A 14,127-nucleotide genomic window follows, 5' to 3' on the forward strand; every position below is an offset into this window, starting at 1 on the left:
ATAATAAACAGACAGATATTTTTAAAGGAGGTTATTTTAAGAAACCTTTATCTCTTGATTAACTGTTCAATTACTTGTTTGACTGATTTTTTCAGGTGTAACAATCACGGGGTAGTAACGTCGTCATATCGAGGAGCGTTTAGTACAGTGATTTTGTCATAGTTTGATTAAGTTGGTCATGGTTTAGTTAGGTTACTTTCAAGAACAATTGACTCAGTTCTTTTCAAATGAGCAAATAAAAAGGAAAAAAGATCTTTAAATGTATATTGTAATTCAAATGATCTACATTGAAATTGTTGTTTTTAAGAAATTAACGCGGGGTAAGCAAAATATCCAAAATGATATGGTTTGGTTAAGCGATTGACATGGTTTCAGATCCAAATTGATACATAATTGTTTCACCTTTATATTGATAGTTTTTTTGAAGGCGTTTGTGAAAAAACGAATTTACACAATTTACAAATTGACTAAGAAAAAAAAGCCCTTTTAACCAAATTTTGTGGGCGTAATCGGCAAACCGTACATTAAACATTTTTAATTTTCGTGTGTTTCCTAAGATAGAATTTATATAGCCACTGCCCTTTTTACCTGGCAATCGATAAAATAAATTACAAAAACAGAATGCGTTGATTCTATTCCACCTAGAATCTTTTCTCTTTATGTCCATGATGGACTCTGCCGGGGATATCAATAGCGGCGTCACTAGTCAAATGGTCAAACGAATGGTTGCAAAACGTAGCAGCTAGTCAAAAAATAATTTTGTTTTACATTTTATTTTAACAAATTATACCCATCTGTTGTTTTTATTTTGAACCATATTATGTCTATGATGAATAAAAGGAGATGTTGGGATTATACGCCCATGATACAGTAACCCAACAACAAAACTAACCAAACGATATCGAGAGGACACCATACAGTCTTCAATCCTCCACGGGACAAAATGTTAACATAGACAACAGTCAAATCTTATTTTTTTAATAACAGAAACTGAAATTACTATGAAAATTACTTACAAAGTTCCGAATTTAAATATATGAAAGATCACAATTTCGAATTAGAATCAGGTCAATATAAATAATATTGTAAAAATGTATTGTGTCGTATCACTTAACCCGTTTAAGCTTTTTTCTTTTATGCAATAAAGTTTCGATAATATCAGGAAAAGCTCTGTTGATCTAGTATTTAATATGAGAAATTGTACATTAATAAATGTGATTGAAAAAATAATTTAAATTCCAAGATACACGTGTTATTTTGTTTGCTACAAGAACATTTTAACATTTTTTACGACCTTATTTTTTACCCGACTAGACAAGAAATCATCGTTCTTGATAGCAGAGAATCAGATGGTTGAATATGAATATTGGCAGCAGAATTCCATTCTGAAATAAAAAAAAAAGTAACATTTTGCCTTGGATTCATGATTTTTTTATAAGTTGTTTTCGGCCTGGAACTAGCTCCAAGTAAATACAAGTTCTCACAGATCGGTTCTCTGTGTCTCTGGTGTTTATATTACTTGATACTTTTGCTTTTTCGATCTGATGAGTCAAGCCCTTTTCATCTGATTTTGAGAGTTTGTTTTTCTTTGTTGTGCTGCCCAGGTTTAGGCGAGGAAGGGGTTGGGAATTCGCAAACATGTATAACCCCGCAATATTCTATATGGGCCTATCCTAGGTCCAGAGTCTGTAATGCAGTGGCTGTCGTTTGTTATTGTATATCATATTTGTTTTTCACTTATTGGTTGGAACATAAATCAGGCCGTTTGTTTTCTCGTTTGAATTGTTTTCATTTAATTTTGCCGGAGCCTTTTATAGCTAGCAAAGAGGTATGGGTTTTGTTTATTGTTAAAGGCCGTACGGCGACCTATAGGTGCTAACATCTACGTCATTTGGTCTCGGGTGGATAGTTGTCTCATTGGCAATCAAAACGCATCTACTTTTTATATATTACTAGGTGCTTTCTTAGGTACTTTTGTATTCCAAATAAAACTACTTCTAGAAAATTGCCATTGAAATGCATTATTATATTATCCTAGTGATTCTTTATACATGCGTGTTCTTTAATGATAACTATAATGATAAGATCTTAAATTTACTGTAGACGACTTATTTTTTCGATTGATATATTTTCACGAGTAGAAGATCAACGTAAATATGTGAAACTTAGATCTATTCGTATGGGAACAAAACAGTAACATTAGAAAATTGCGATAATATATTGCCTCGAATTAGGATAGAATGTGTTAAACGCGCAGAAAAAAGCATCGGCAAAAATAATTTGTTTGATAGTATTTCAATACTTGTATAATGTCTGTTTATTTTGATCGTTACTCTTCCATCATACACGACAGGAATCACAGAACTGACCCATGTCGGACATGAACTAAACCATGACACTACTGAACCAAACATGACACCGAATTTTCCGTAATCTTAAATTGTGTGCAAATGAAGCTTTTATTCGGAATAATGGACGACAGTTTTATATTATAACGAAATATATGATGTAACAGAACGTTAACAAATCACTTGTTTTTATTCATGAGAAACGAATAAGCAACTTTTAAAAATTGACATACGCAAGCATTATTATGTGTCAAATTATTAACTATATGATACAAATTTTAATGTACTAACATATTAGCTATAAACAAAAATACTTACCTGCTTGAATGTATATTCAGAAGTTCCTTTAGCAAAACATCCGAATGTTTATATTGTGTCATTGTTTTTCATTAAAAACACTTAACACAATCATGTTCAACTTAACCAAGCTATGACAAAATCACTGTACTAAACGCTCCTCGATGTGACGACGTTACTACCCGTGACAATGTTGTTTATAAAAAACGAAAAACTACTAATTTGGTATGCAATAAATATGTAAGCATTCTTAATCAAATTTGTTTTATAAATCTATGTTCTACTGTCCCCTATATTAGTCTGCATTCAATATATTTACAGTTCGTTCAAGACATTGCATTACTGTACTATTTATGACGTTTCTGTATGAAATACAGCCACCTATATTAGAATGTTGGATTCACTGTGTAAGTAATTGAGCTTGCTTAAATAACTGTCAGCCGACTTTGAAACGATATAATATTTGTTTGTTGTACTTGTGAAATGTTATTCGATATACCGTTATTACAATTACAACTTACAACTCCAAATAGCGTCGTGTGAAGCATTCGGCGCGAACGGAAAACATACCGTTTTTATAGAGTGATCTTCTTGTACTGATTTGTATGTTTGTTCTATAATGTACCTTTCGTTATTCCGCTGATAAATATTAAAATGAAGGAGGGTTGCTATCTCAAAAAACTAAGTCGGGAACTTCGTCAGTGGTTGAAGTAGGTCATATCTTAATGTCAATTTTCAGGAGTAGATGTGCCAGATCATGATATTAATGCTGTTGTAATTAAGTTAAAAAAAACTGTCCAACACTGCATTCTTTTACATCCTTTTTTTATTCAAACTGTACATAATAATCATAAATGGACCAAATGTAAATAAATATAAAAATAAGGTATGATTGCCAATTAAAAGGGCATTAGCTGTAAAAATCATGTTCCCCGATTTGACTCAAATTCTCATATTTGATTTATATCATACTAAAACGTCTATCCAAATTTCAATAAGTCTGAAATAAACAATTAACAATACATGGACTCGATAATATTTAAGACAGACAGCTAGATACCATAAACATACTATGTATACACAGGCCAGAGTCTGAGCTTGATTTGCTATATGATATAAAAACTAAACTGACGAAAAAAGGTCATTTATTCAAAATCATAAAATGCAAAAAATACATTTTGCAAATAAAACATTTGACATAAAAGTTCATATTTAATATGAAATAATAATACATAATTAATACGAAATTACATCAACTAATATCATATCAATTGAATAAATGACAAAGAATAGCAAAGGTGGGGAGAAAAATCTACCACAAATCCGCTCTTAAGCTGAAAGAGTGGATCCCAAATCCACTCTTAGGCTGAAAGAGTGGATCCCCCACCCGAGGACTCTGGCGACGTGTATACAATTTATATATAACTTGAAAAATTTACAAGCATGACATTCACATACATGTACACCAAAAAATAACACTTTATTTTTTGTAAAACGTTTCCGCATTGAGTAGAAATATTAAAAGTTCATATGATCATATACCAACATATTACTTTTGAATTATCTCTTACTGATAAATCTTATTCCGGTCAGGACCACAGCAATAAAATTACAATATAATCGTCGTTAAGTATATGTTTCAGAATTCATATTTCGTCTTACATCTAGACATTTGATAATAGTATCCCCTAAATATTTTAGTACGGACAATTAGTAGATTAATTTACCGAAACTTTATCTTTGATCATAAATCTTCAAACAAAATAGAAGTACATTTTTACGAAGCCCTGGATCCTTTCTAAATACGAAGTTTCATATCCGACTATTTCTATATGGGATCATGAGCAACTGATTCTCATACTACACTTGACATTTTTCAATCAAAATTGTATAAAGATCATAGATTTATTAAATTTCTTAAGGAAAAAGTTTTTAAATTGAAATTAGTAAATAAGTATCTAATGTAGACCTTTTTAACTCTCAGTTATTTTTGTTATTATTGATATGAGAGTTTAGAAATATTTTGCGTAACTTATGATTCGTTAAAAAGTTAAGCTTTAGTCATAATCTTGAATATACAGCTTTTTAGAAATTTAATGACTGTTGAATACCACCATTCAATATCAATAGTAATAATTTATATCGATAATACCACTATAAAAATAACGGGAATCCACCAAATTTACTTATCCAGCATAGATAAGCTTGGGGACTTTTAATTTACACTTATAATAAACTTTATATACATCGGGAATATGATTTTTCTATTGAAAAGAATAATAATAATAATAAAAATAAATAAATAAATAAATATATAAAATAAATATTTTGCTATACTTAAAATAAATTCATATTCATTTTCTTCCTGGCATGCTACAGAACTTATTCTGAACATACTGATATTCCAATGCGATACATTTTAAAAGGTTTATATTGTAAGCTCGTAATAAAGTTGTAAAATGAAAAATATCTTTGAAATAATATTCCAGCTTTTAGTGATTTTTCGTATAATTTTTATTTACCTTGCGATGAACATGATGAAAGTTAAATGATGTAAATTTTAACCGAGTAACATATTTATAACTTTTGACACATACTCTTATTTTATTTTTTAGACAGAGAAAATTCCATTTAATTAATAACCAGTTTAGTTAAATATAAAAACATTAGTTTGTGATGGGATTACCTCTAAAGCCCATAGCATTTAGTACATCATTGGGATAAACCATAAAATCCTTTTATATATATATATATAATTTGAATAATTACGAATTTGAATTAAATAGGCAACATTAAAAACCATAACATGATTTACGAACAATTCATGAATACATACAGGAAGTTAAACCGAGCCATAAAATTAAAAAAAAACCATTTTAATGGTAGCCAATAAAATGTCCACATTGACAGTCGAATAATGTGTAAAGACAGCATTAGCAGGAGGGCAGGCAATATAGACCCCAATCGTATGAAATAAAGATCATAAACGTTTTGGCTGGCAATACTGACCCAAAACAAGATACGGTTATAATTATATGAAATAAAGATAATAAACGTTTTGGCAGGCAATACTGACCCCAAAACAAGCATAGCATTTTATTACTAAAGATCATATACTAGTAAACGTTTTGGCAGGCAATGCTGACCCAAAACAAGACATTTGTATTTATATGAAATAAAGATCATAAAACGTTTTGGCAGGGAATGCTGACCCAAAACAGAAGCATAGCATTTTATTACTAAAAATCATATAAACCATTTTGGCAGGCAATACTGACCCAAAACAGAAGCATAGCATTTTGTTACTAAAGATCATATACTAGTAAACGTTTTGTCAGGCAATGCTGACCCAAAACAAGACAGTTGTAATTATATGAATTAAAGACCATTAAACGTTTTGGCAGGCAATGCTGACCAAAAACAAGACAGTTGTAATTGTATGAAATACAGATCATAAAACGTTTTAGCAGGCAATGCTGACCCAAAACAAGATAGTTGTAAATGTATGAAATAAAGATCATAGACGTTTTGTCAGGCAATACTGACCCGAAACAGCTGAAGCACAAAGTTCTGTTACTAACTTAATTCTTTTTATGCTGTAAAATTCCATAAACGCATTTGACTGCAATCCTTGAATCACGGATAGGACAATTCCATCCATGAACTGCAGCAGAAGTCTTTGTTTTTTCCTTCTTCTAAAACTAAATGCTGTATAGATACGAGAGTCCAATACAATTAACGACATAGCCAACTTTAAAGAGATGGTGGAATAATAGCAATTGGTGCTTTAGACTGTCATTGGAACTAGGGTCCAGTTGTGTATCCAAATGCTGATCGAAGTCGTATTTTGTAAATTTGTATTTATAAAACAGTCAAAGTAGGCTTTGGTAAGTCAATGATTCTTGTTGATATGACTCGCACGTCTGGATCAAAATTCTAATCTCGAAATCAGGTATGTGTCATTTAATAATGTCAGTGAAGCAGCAACCCATCAACATTCGTATGTTTGTATTATCTGAACTATGGCATACCGCTGATATATGAAAGTATATGTAAGTTGTTGATATCACTCTTTATTGCACATTTCCTTCAATGAGAAAAAGTTCTTTCGTAGATCAATACCAGACTCAGCGCTCTTTGTCCATAGGTAAGGCATGAAATATACAAAATTAGAATGGAAAAGAATGGAAAAACTTAAATTCTCATTAAAAAACAAACTTGATCTTACTCTAGGACTACAAACATAACGCATGTTAAGGAATAGTATGCGATGATTTAATTATCATAGTTTCTTCTTCTTCAATAATCAATCATTAAACAGACATGATTTTTATATATTATGTATTAAATGAAGAGTGTGAACTTTAAAATATTATCAGTATGTCTTGTCCATTGTTAGTTTTAATAATAAATCTAGTATAAAGTAAAAGCAAACGACCTTACAATGCATAAGTATTGGCATAAAAATTATCAAATACGTTCATCGCAACCCAAACTATATCATGTACATGAGTTATATTAGTAAACATAATTATAATAAAATAATACATTAAAAACATGTATTATAAACTGACAAACATGTGAATCTAGCTACATATCTCAAAATACTGGCAATTTTATATGTAGCAAAAGGATTGATTACAAAAATAATTTATTCCAAACCAATCACCATGACGAAATAATAATTAAAAGTAGCATGAGTTTCATGACGAAGCATAAAACAAAAAATGTATTTGTAGTTAAATTTAAATGAACCATGTCTCCTACAGATACACTAAGCGGATATACGTTCTGCAAACATTAGGATGCTATTAAGGATTCCGTAACTTGTAAAATTACAACATCGGGTTAATCATCAGCTATAATTTTTTATAAGTATGGTAAATAATTATATTTTGATCGCAAACGCACAGTGTCGCCACCAACACCAACATTAATTTGACCCACTATCTCTTTGACAAAGAAATGAATTTGACCAATTAACTGCTACATGTTTTGCATAAATGAAATCGTGAGATCTATCCGAAATGGAGAATGGTAAAAAATTAACTGTACGTTTGTTCAGAATGTAAGCATAATATAGCTAAAAAATAAAAGCATAGTTCGATTTTACCTCAAATTGCTAAAAGGAAATCACTTCAGTCCAAAATTATCCATAAAATTAAAATTTTTAACAAATTGTTTGATAAGAATCACAAGTCAATACATCAAATGCTGATGATAAAAGGAAGTGACCACAACGCACTTACACGTGAACTCGTGCTGACCCCGCAAGATCATTGACCAATAAGAAAGATGTAATCCAATCATGCACTGGTCATAAGTGAAATTTCTCTGCACGTGAAAACATGTTATCTAATTTCAACAATTTATCGTTTGATTAAGTAGGACACTCTGACCCTTTGACCAGACTTGAGACATCATAAATTTACAGTATAAATAGCTCACTCTTTATTTAAGTCTAAGTAATAAACAATTAAAACAGAATTATCTTCTCTGCTGTCTTAAATTATTTTATTCAGCTTTATTTTCAATTAGCAAATAAAATTGGTTATATCAGCATTTCGTGTGTATTTTAGTCTAGACGCCATCTAATTAACCATCGAGATGACCTCCGAAGACTGCCGACGGCCACATAAACATAAACATAACTATAAATAGATAGCGACCTCGTGCGATTGGACTTTTCTAGGTCTGTTTGATATCATGTAATAGGTTAAAAAAAAAGGTTAATCATCGTTTTTACCTGTATAAGAATGATTTTTTGTGGATCGAATCAGTCAACGAAATGGTTTACCTTTGTTTCACTTTCAATGTTGACATTCTTTTCTTTTAATGGCTGAACACGACTTATACATGCGTAACCAATCTTTAGCTAATGGGTTAAATTGAAGGTCACATGAATACGGATTCAATGAGATACGGTAGTTGATTTAGCCCCGACATGTATGGTGCCGTGACCAGGATTACATCGACGATGGAGAATTTAAAGAATATTAGATCTGGAAATAGAAGTGCAGTGACGAGAATTTTCCGAAAATTCTGTGAGTCGAAGGAAACCACGGACTTTGACAGAGATGAACTACTGGCAACATACGATAATCTTACGCAAAAAAGAAGTTTTTGGAAAAAACTAAATGAACAGATATTGGAAGCAACGGATTCAGACGACGTTGAAAGTGAAATAGTAGGTACAGATGAGTATTCAAATAATTTCGACACTAAACTTAGACATTTTTGTAATTGCACACAAATTGGTCAAAACCCTACACCAAGTTTCAATGTAACACAATCTTCATATCAAGTAGTCAACGTAGAAAGCCCTCCTTTCAACCCAGCAAATGTTAATAATTTTCAAAACACAACACCATTCTACGCTTCATCCGCCGCTCAACAACATACAAGCTACAAAAGCTCTGATTCAAGTCGTATTGCTCCACAGAATATCGGTAGTAATCATCGTTTATCCAAGTCGTCACTACCTTAGTTTAATGGCAACATTCTAGATTGGCAAACGTTTTGGAATTCTTACGAATCTGCTATACATTTCAATCCTTCATTGACAAACATAGAGAAATTCAATTATCTTAAATCGCAACTTGAAAGCGAAGCATTGCATACGTTAACAGGATTTACGCTCACAAATGAAAATTATATTGAGGCTATAAATGTACTCAAGGAACGGTTCGGACAAACACACAGAATTACGGAAGCCTACTTACAAGATCTTTTAGATATTTCTCAACCACGATACACCTTATGAAGCTTAAGATTATTTTATGACCGATGTGAAGCCTATGTAAGAAGTTTAGATTCCGTCGGACAACCTAAGACGTCATATGGAACTTTACTTGTATCGATTATCATGAAAAAGTTATCTAGTGAAATCAGACGACACTTAATCAGAGAACACAGACTGTCAAGTTGGAATTTGAAAGATTTGAGAAAGAGTATATTGAACGAAATTCAGATCATGGAGGCGGGACAAAATACAAGTACATATCTTGAGTATATAGACTGTCAGTTCACGGAATATTACGGAGAGACCATGTGTTTTTTGTAAAGACATACATGCACCAGCACACAGTACCAAGGTTAGTGACCACAAAGTCCGCATATCTATCTTAAAACGTGATAATTTATGCTTAAACTGCTTAGGAAATCATCATGCTAATGAGTGTAAATCAAAAAGAACGTGTCGACATTGTAACAAGAGACAACATTCCAGCTTATGTAATGCAAGTAACCATGGAAACAGAGAAACTGCAAGCAACCCAGATAAACAGAACAATCAAAGACAGAATCAATCTACACCCGTCAATATTTTAAATGACACTGAAAATGAGGAAGATACGACAGTTTTATATTCATCGACACAGATGCGTACAAATATGCTTCTGAAAACAGCTGTAGTTCCCGTATGGTAAGAAAATACATGTATGCAAACTAATGTTTTATTTGATGAAGGTGCACAAAGATCTTTTTTAACAGATGCTCTAGCAAAAAAGTTGAATTTGAAAACTGAAGGAGTTGAAGTTGTACACCTATCAGCGTTTGAAAGGACAAACCAAGCACGAGAGAACTATGCATATCCACCGTACACGTCGAAACCGATAATAGGCGTCAATTTTGGATTGAAGTTCTGATTATTCGCACTAAAGCAGTTCCACTACAGAATAACATGCAGTACGTTAACCGAAATATGGATTATCTTAAAGGATAAAACTCGTACATCCAGTAACCAAAGACGATTCTTTTGAGATATCATTACTAATTGGTGCCGACTACTATTGGGACTTTATCGAAGACGAAGTAATACGAGGAGATGGGCCGATCGCGGTTAAATCAAAAGCTTGGATACTTACTATCAGGACCCTTACAACCAGGTAGTACACGTTCGTCTACGATATCCAGCATCTTTAACGTTCTGGTTTCGAAAAAAAACCAGAGGAATTTGACCTTGAAGAAATTATAAAGGAACAGGAACGTCGCAGATTTATTGAGAGACTTGAAGAAGCAGAACTAGCAAGGAAAATATTAAAAGATGGACTGAATGATACGTATCTAATGAACTGTTGTGATTTATTATGTACTGTTACGAAAATGTTTGATTTATTGACCTACTTTCAAAAACCGATAATATGATACTATTTAATTGATTATGTGAACAGGTGCGCGGAAATATACCCACTATGATTTGTGTATACGAAATAGACTCATTGTGATTTAATTCAAAGATAACTAATCTGAAAGAAAGTGACTGTGGTCAAGTTAGAAAGTTTTAAATTTTATTTTGAGAAGCAGTAATTTTCATTCATTTTTACTTTATTGTAATTTAATTTTAATATTTACCTTTCGAAGTCCGGAGATTCTGCCTCGGGAGTTACGACGTTGCGTTTTACCTATTGTATCTAGGGTGGGGTTGACGTCAGTACGGGACGTAGCCTTAGCACTCGGTATATATATATTTGAAGTAAACGTTCAACAGTATGGTTGTGTTTCTTATTTTTATATTACGATAGATATAAGAAGATGTGGTATGAGTGCCAATGAGACAACTTTCCATCCAAGTCACAATTTTTAAAAGTAAACCATTATAAGTCAAAGTACGGCTTTCAATACAGAGCCTTGGCTCACACCGAACAGCAAGCTATAAAGGGCCCCAAAAATGACTAGTGTAAAACCATTCAAACAGGAAAACCAACGGTCTAATCTATATAAAAAACGAGAAACGAGAAACACTTATGACCATATCAACAAACGACAACCACTGAAGATCAGGTTCCTGACGTAGGACAGGTGAAAACAAATGCAGCGGGTTTAAACGTTTCAATAGGCGTCAACCTTCCTTCTAACCTGAAACAATATTGTAACATCACATCAGTGAAAGACACACTATAAAATATCAATTGAAATGATGGCTTAACTCAATCAAAAGACATATTGACAAAAACAAGTGAACATACAAAGAACGAATAACTTTGATAGTTGACTAAGCCCCGACAGTATTAACGCTGTTGTAATAAAGATCTTGAAAAAATTCCAACAAACCCAATACTACATTTAGTTTCATCTTTTTTTATTTCAATTTTACATAATATTCAAAAATGGATCAAATGTAAATAGATATAAAAATAATGAGGCGTAGTATGATTTCCAATTAAACAGCTATCCAACATTGACAACTGTACATCCTTAAACTATGAATGAAACCAATACCGTATAAAAGATATTAAAACATTAGAAACTATCAGATATCAGCAAATTTCGCGTGGGTAAAATTTTCGTTTTTTTCATGGTAGACATTTTACCGTAAAAATATGCCATACACGAACATTTCACTGTTCATTTAAATTCATTTTGAAAGGCCGTAAATCGCGAATTATAGACACAACACACAATTACTGTCCATTTGTAGGCCCGAACAGCAATCAAAACAGTACTCGAAAAGAACCCGATTTACGACATTAAAAAATCTGCAATAAACAGAAAAATTAAGACAAGTAAATCCCTTACTTACGTCATTCTTTTATGTCCTTCAATGAATCGCTAGATAGGAATATATTTGTGTGAAAAAATAATCCCCCAAAATAAGAGAATAGATAAAATGCATGCATAGGCACGAAAGGTGTATCGTAACAGATTAACATTTAATCTCTTTAACTTTTGAAAAGAATACGTTTTAATGGTGTGAACGGGTTGTAGAATTCTGGTTTTATTCCTTTAATTTGTAAATATTATGTATTTGGAAGATGTGTTACATTTATGATTAACTATCCCCAAGAGACCAAAGAATAAGGATGTCAACAACTATAGGTCATAAAACATGCTTCAAGAATGAGCAATATTCATACTGTATAGTTATGTCTATATGTTCTTTATAACTAATATGCAAAGCATGTTCACAAATACTAGAATGTGTACGTTTTACGATAAACAACAACATAATTCACGAACACAGTTCACAAAGCAATACCATACATTATAAAGTTGTCGTTTGAGATTTAAAAAACTAGAGTTTCTTTGAATTCAATAAAATATAGTAAAATTTAATTTCATTTAAAATGTCAAAATATATTGTTACGCTATCGGATATATTCTACACGCTATATCCAAATTAAAAAAAATACATTTATTGATCAATCCATGATATAAGATATAATGAAGGTACTGCATTAACGCATAGACGAATTCCTCGAAGTCATAAAGGTAAAAATAATATGTACTTTTATTAAATATGTTACTTTGTTCATAGCACTGTTATTTTGATTTGTTATTTATTTATTTCTTATTACTTGTACTCGATTTTCAGAATGCCCACATACAGCTTTGCCACTGTCATTGTTGCCTTTGTAGTCAGTGCTTATGGACATGATTGTACAAAATACAGCCTGACACCATCAGACCAGTCTCTTATTGATATGATGAAACACTACTTGCATACTTCGCGGAAGGCGGACTGTCCTTTAACACCTTCACAGCATGGTTAGTCTTTGTTGTCAGTACAAAATCGGCATTTAATCTGCCTTTGTGGTCGCACTAACTAACTGACAATTTATTTGTAAATTGATGCGACAGTATTTAACCAAATGAATATTAAAATCGCGTAAATTATTTAAGAAGAGACAAATAAATATTAAAAAAAACAAAAACCGATAAATATAAATAAACTCCAAAAGGAAAGAGACCAGATGCGTCTAAAGGGTAAGCGTCTCCTGCTATGCATGCGTCACCCACAATGCGAATCCACACTCAATCAAAATGTCAAAATTGGGAATAAGACAAAATCTATTAAATTACAGATCAGACGACTATACTGGTATGTAAAGACTTAAGATTGTGACAACATTTATTACTCTTTAAATTGTTGGTGTGATTATATAACGATATTTTACTAGTTTCTTTTGGTTTTTATGCAAAAACATTTATTCTATCATTGAAAATTAGTACTTGGGTGAATATTTAACTCCCCATTTAAAGGCTTTTTACAGACTCTATTTGCGTAAAATCCTAATTGTTAACGAAAGCCCATGACAAACACGTTAAAGGTAAGGCGTTTGGTATTTTATATTTTATTATTATAGTTTCATCTATGATGAGTTTATTCATACAACAAATTAACACTTCCTTGTGTCTATTAAAGATATTGGTGTGACATATGTCAGATGGGGAAAGAAAAAATGTCCTGGAAATACGGATATTGTGTATGCAGGTATTTATTTTTATTATTATTACTATTATTATCACTTAAGCAAATAAGAGTCATAGATTTTTCTACAGATTGACGAAAGCGCTAGACACTTAAAGACATTTTAACTCGCCTACGTTTGCTGTTTTTATTAATATCTTATATGCTTGTACATTTACTTTTTACCTATATATATATTCATATAGATACTTTTGCTTTTTTTATTAATATCTAATTATATGCTTGCACATTTACTTTTTTGACCTATATATGTATATATTCATATAGATTTCA

At 31.7% G+C, this 14,127-nt stretch overlaps 1 protein-coding gene across 3 annotated transcripts in view; it reads left to right on the forward strand.

The window, feature by feature from the left end:
• LOC127703147 (short-chain collagen C4-like) overlaps positions 1-14,127 on the forward strand; it is a 134,371-nt gene that overhangs the window by 69,518 nt on the left and 50,726 nt on the right. Inside the window, exons 1-3 of one of the 3 annotated variants that reach the window (XM_052207645.1) lie at positions 12,815-12,854; positions 12,958-13,130; positions 13,789-13,857. The exons of 1 other annotated variant lie outside the window; for it this stretch is intronic. In XM_052207645.1, the coding sequence (XP_052063605.1) occupies positions 12,959-13,130; positions 13,789-13,857 (241 nt within the window). In that variant the 5' untranslated portion in view covers positions 12,815-12,854; position 12,958. Of the gene's footprint in view, positions 1-12,814; positions 12,855-12,957; positions 13,131-13,788; positions 13,858-14,127 lie in introns of those variants that run through there. One more of the 3 variants, XM_052207646.1, reaches the window with a different exon arrangement.

This window comes from Mytilus californianus, unplaced genomic scaffold, assembly GCF_021869535.1.
Source record: "Mytilus californianus isolate M0D057914Y unplaced genomic scaffold, xbMytCali1.0.p SCAF_5, whole genome shotgun sequence".
Lineage (NCBI taxonomy): Eukaryota > Metazoa > Mollusca > Bivalvia > Mytilida > Mytilidae > Mytilus > Mytilus californianus.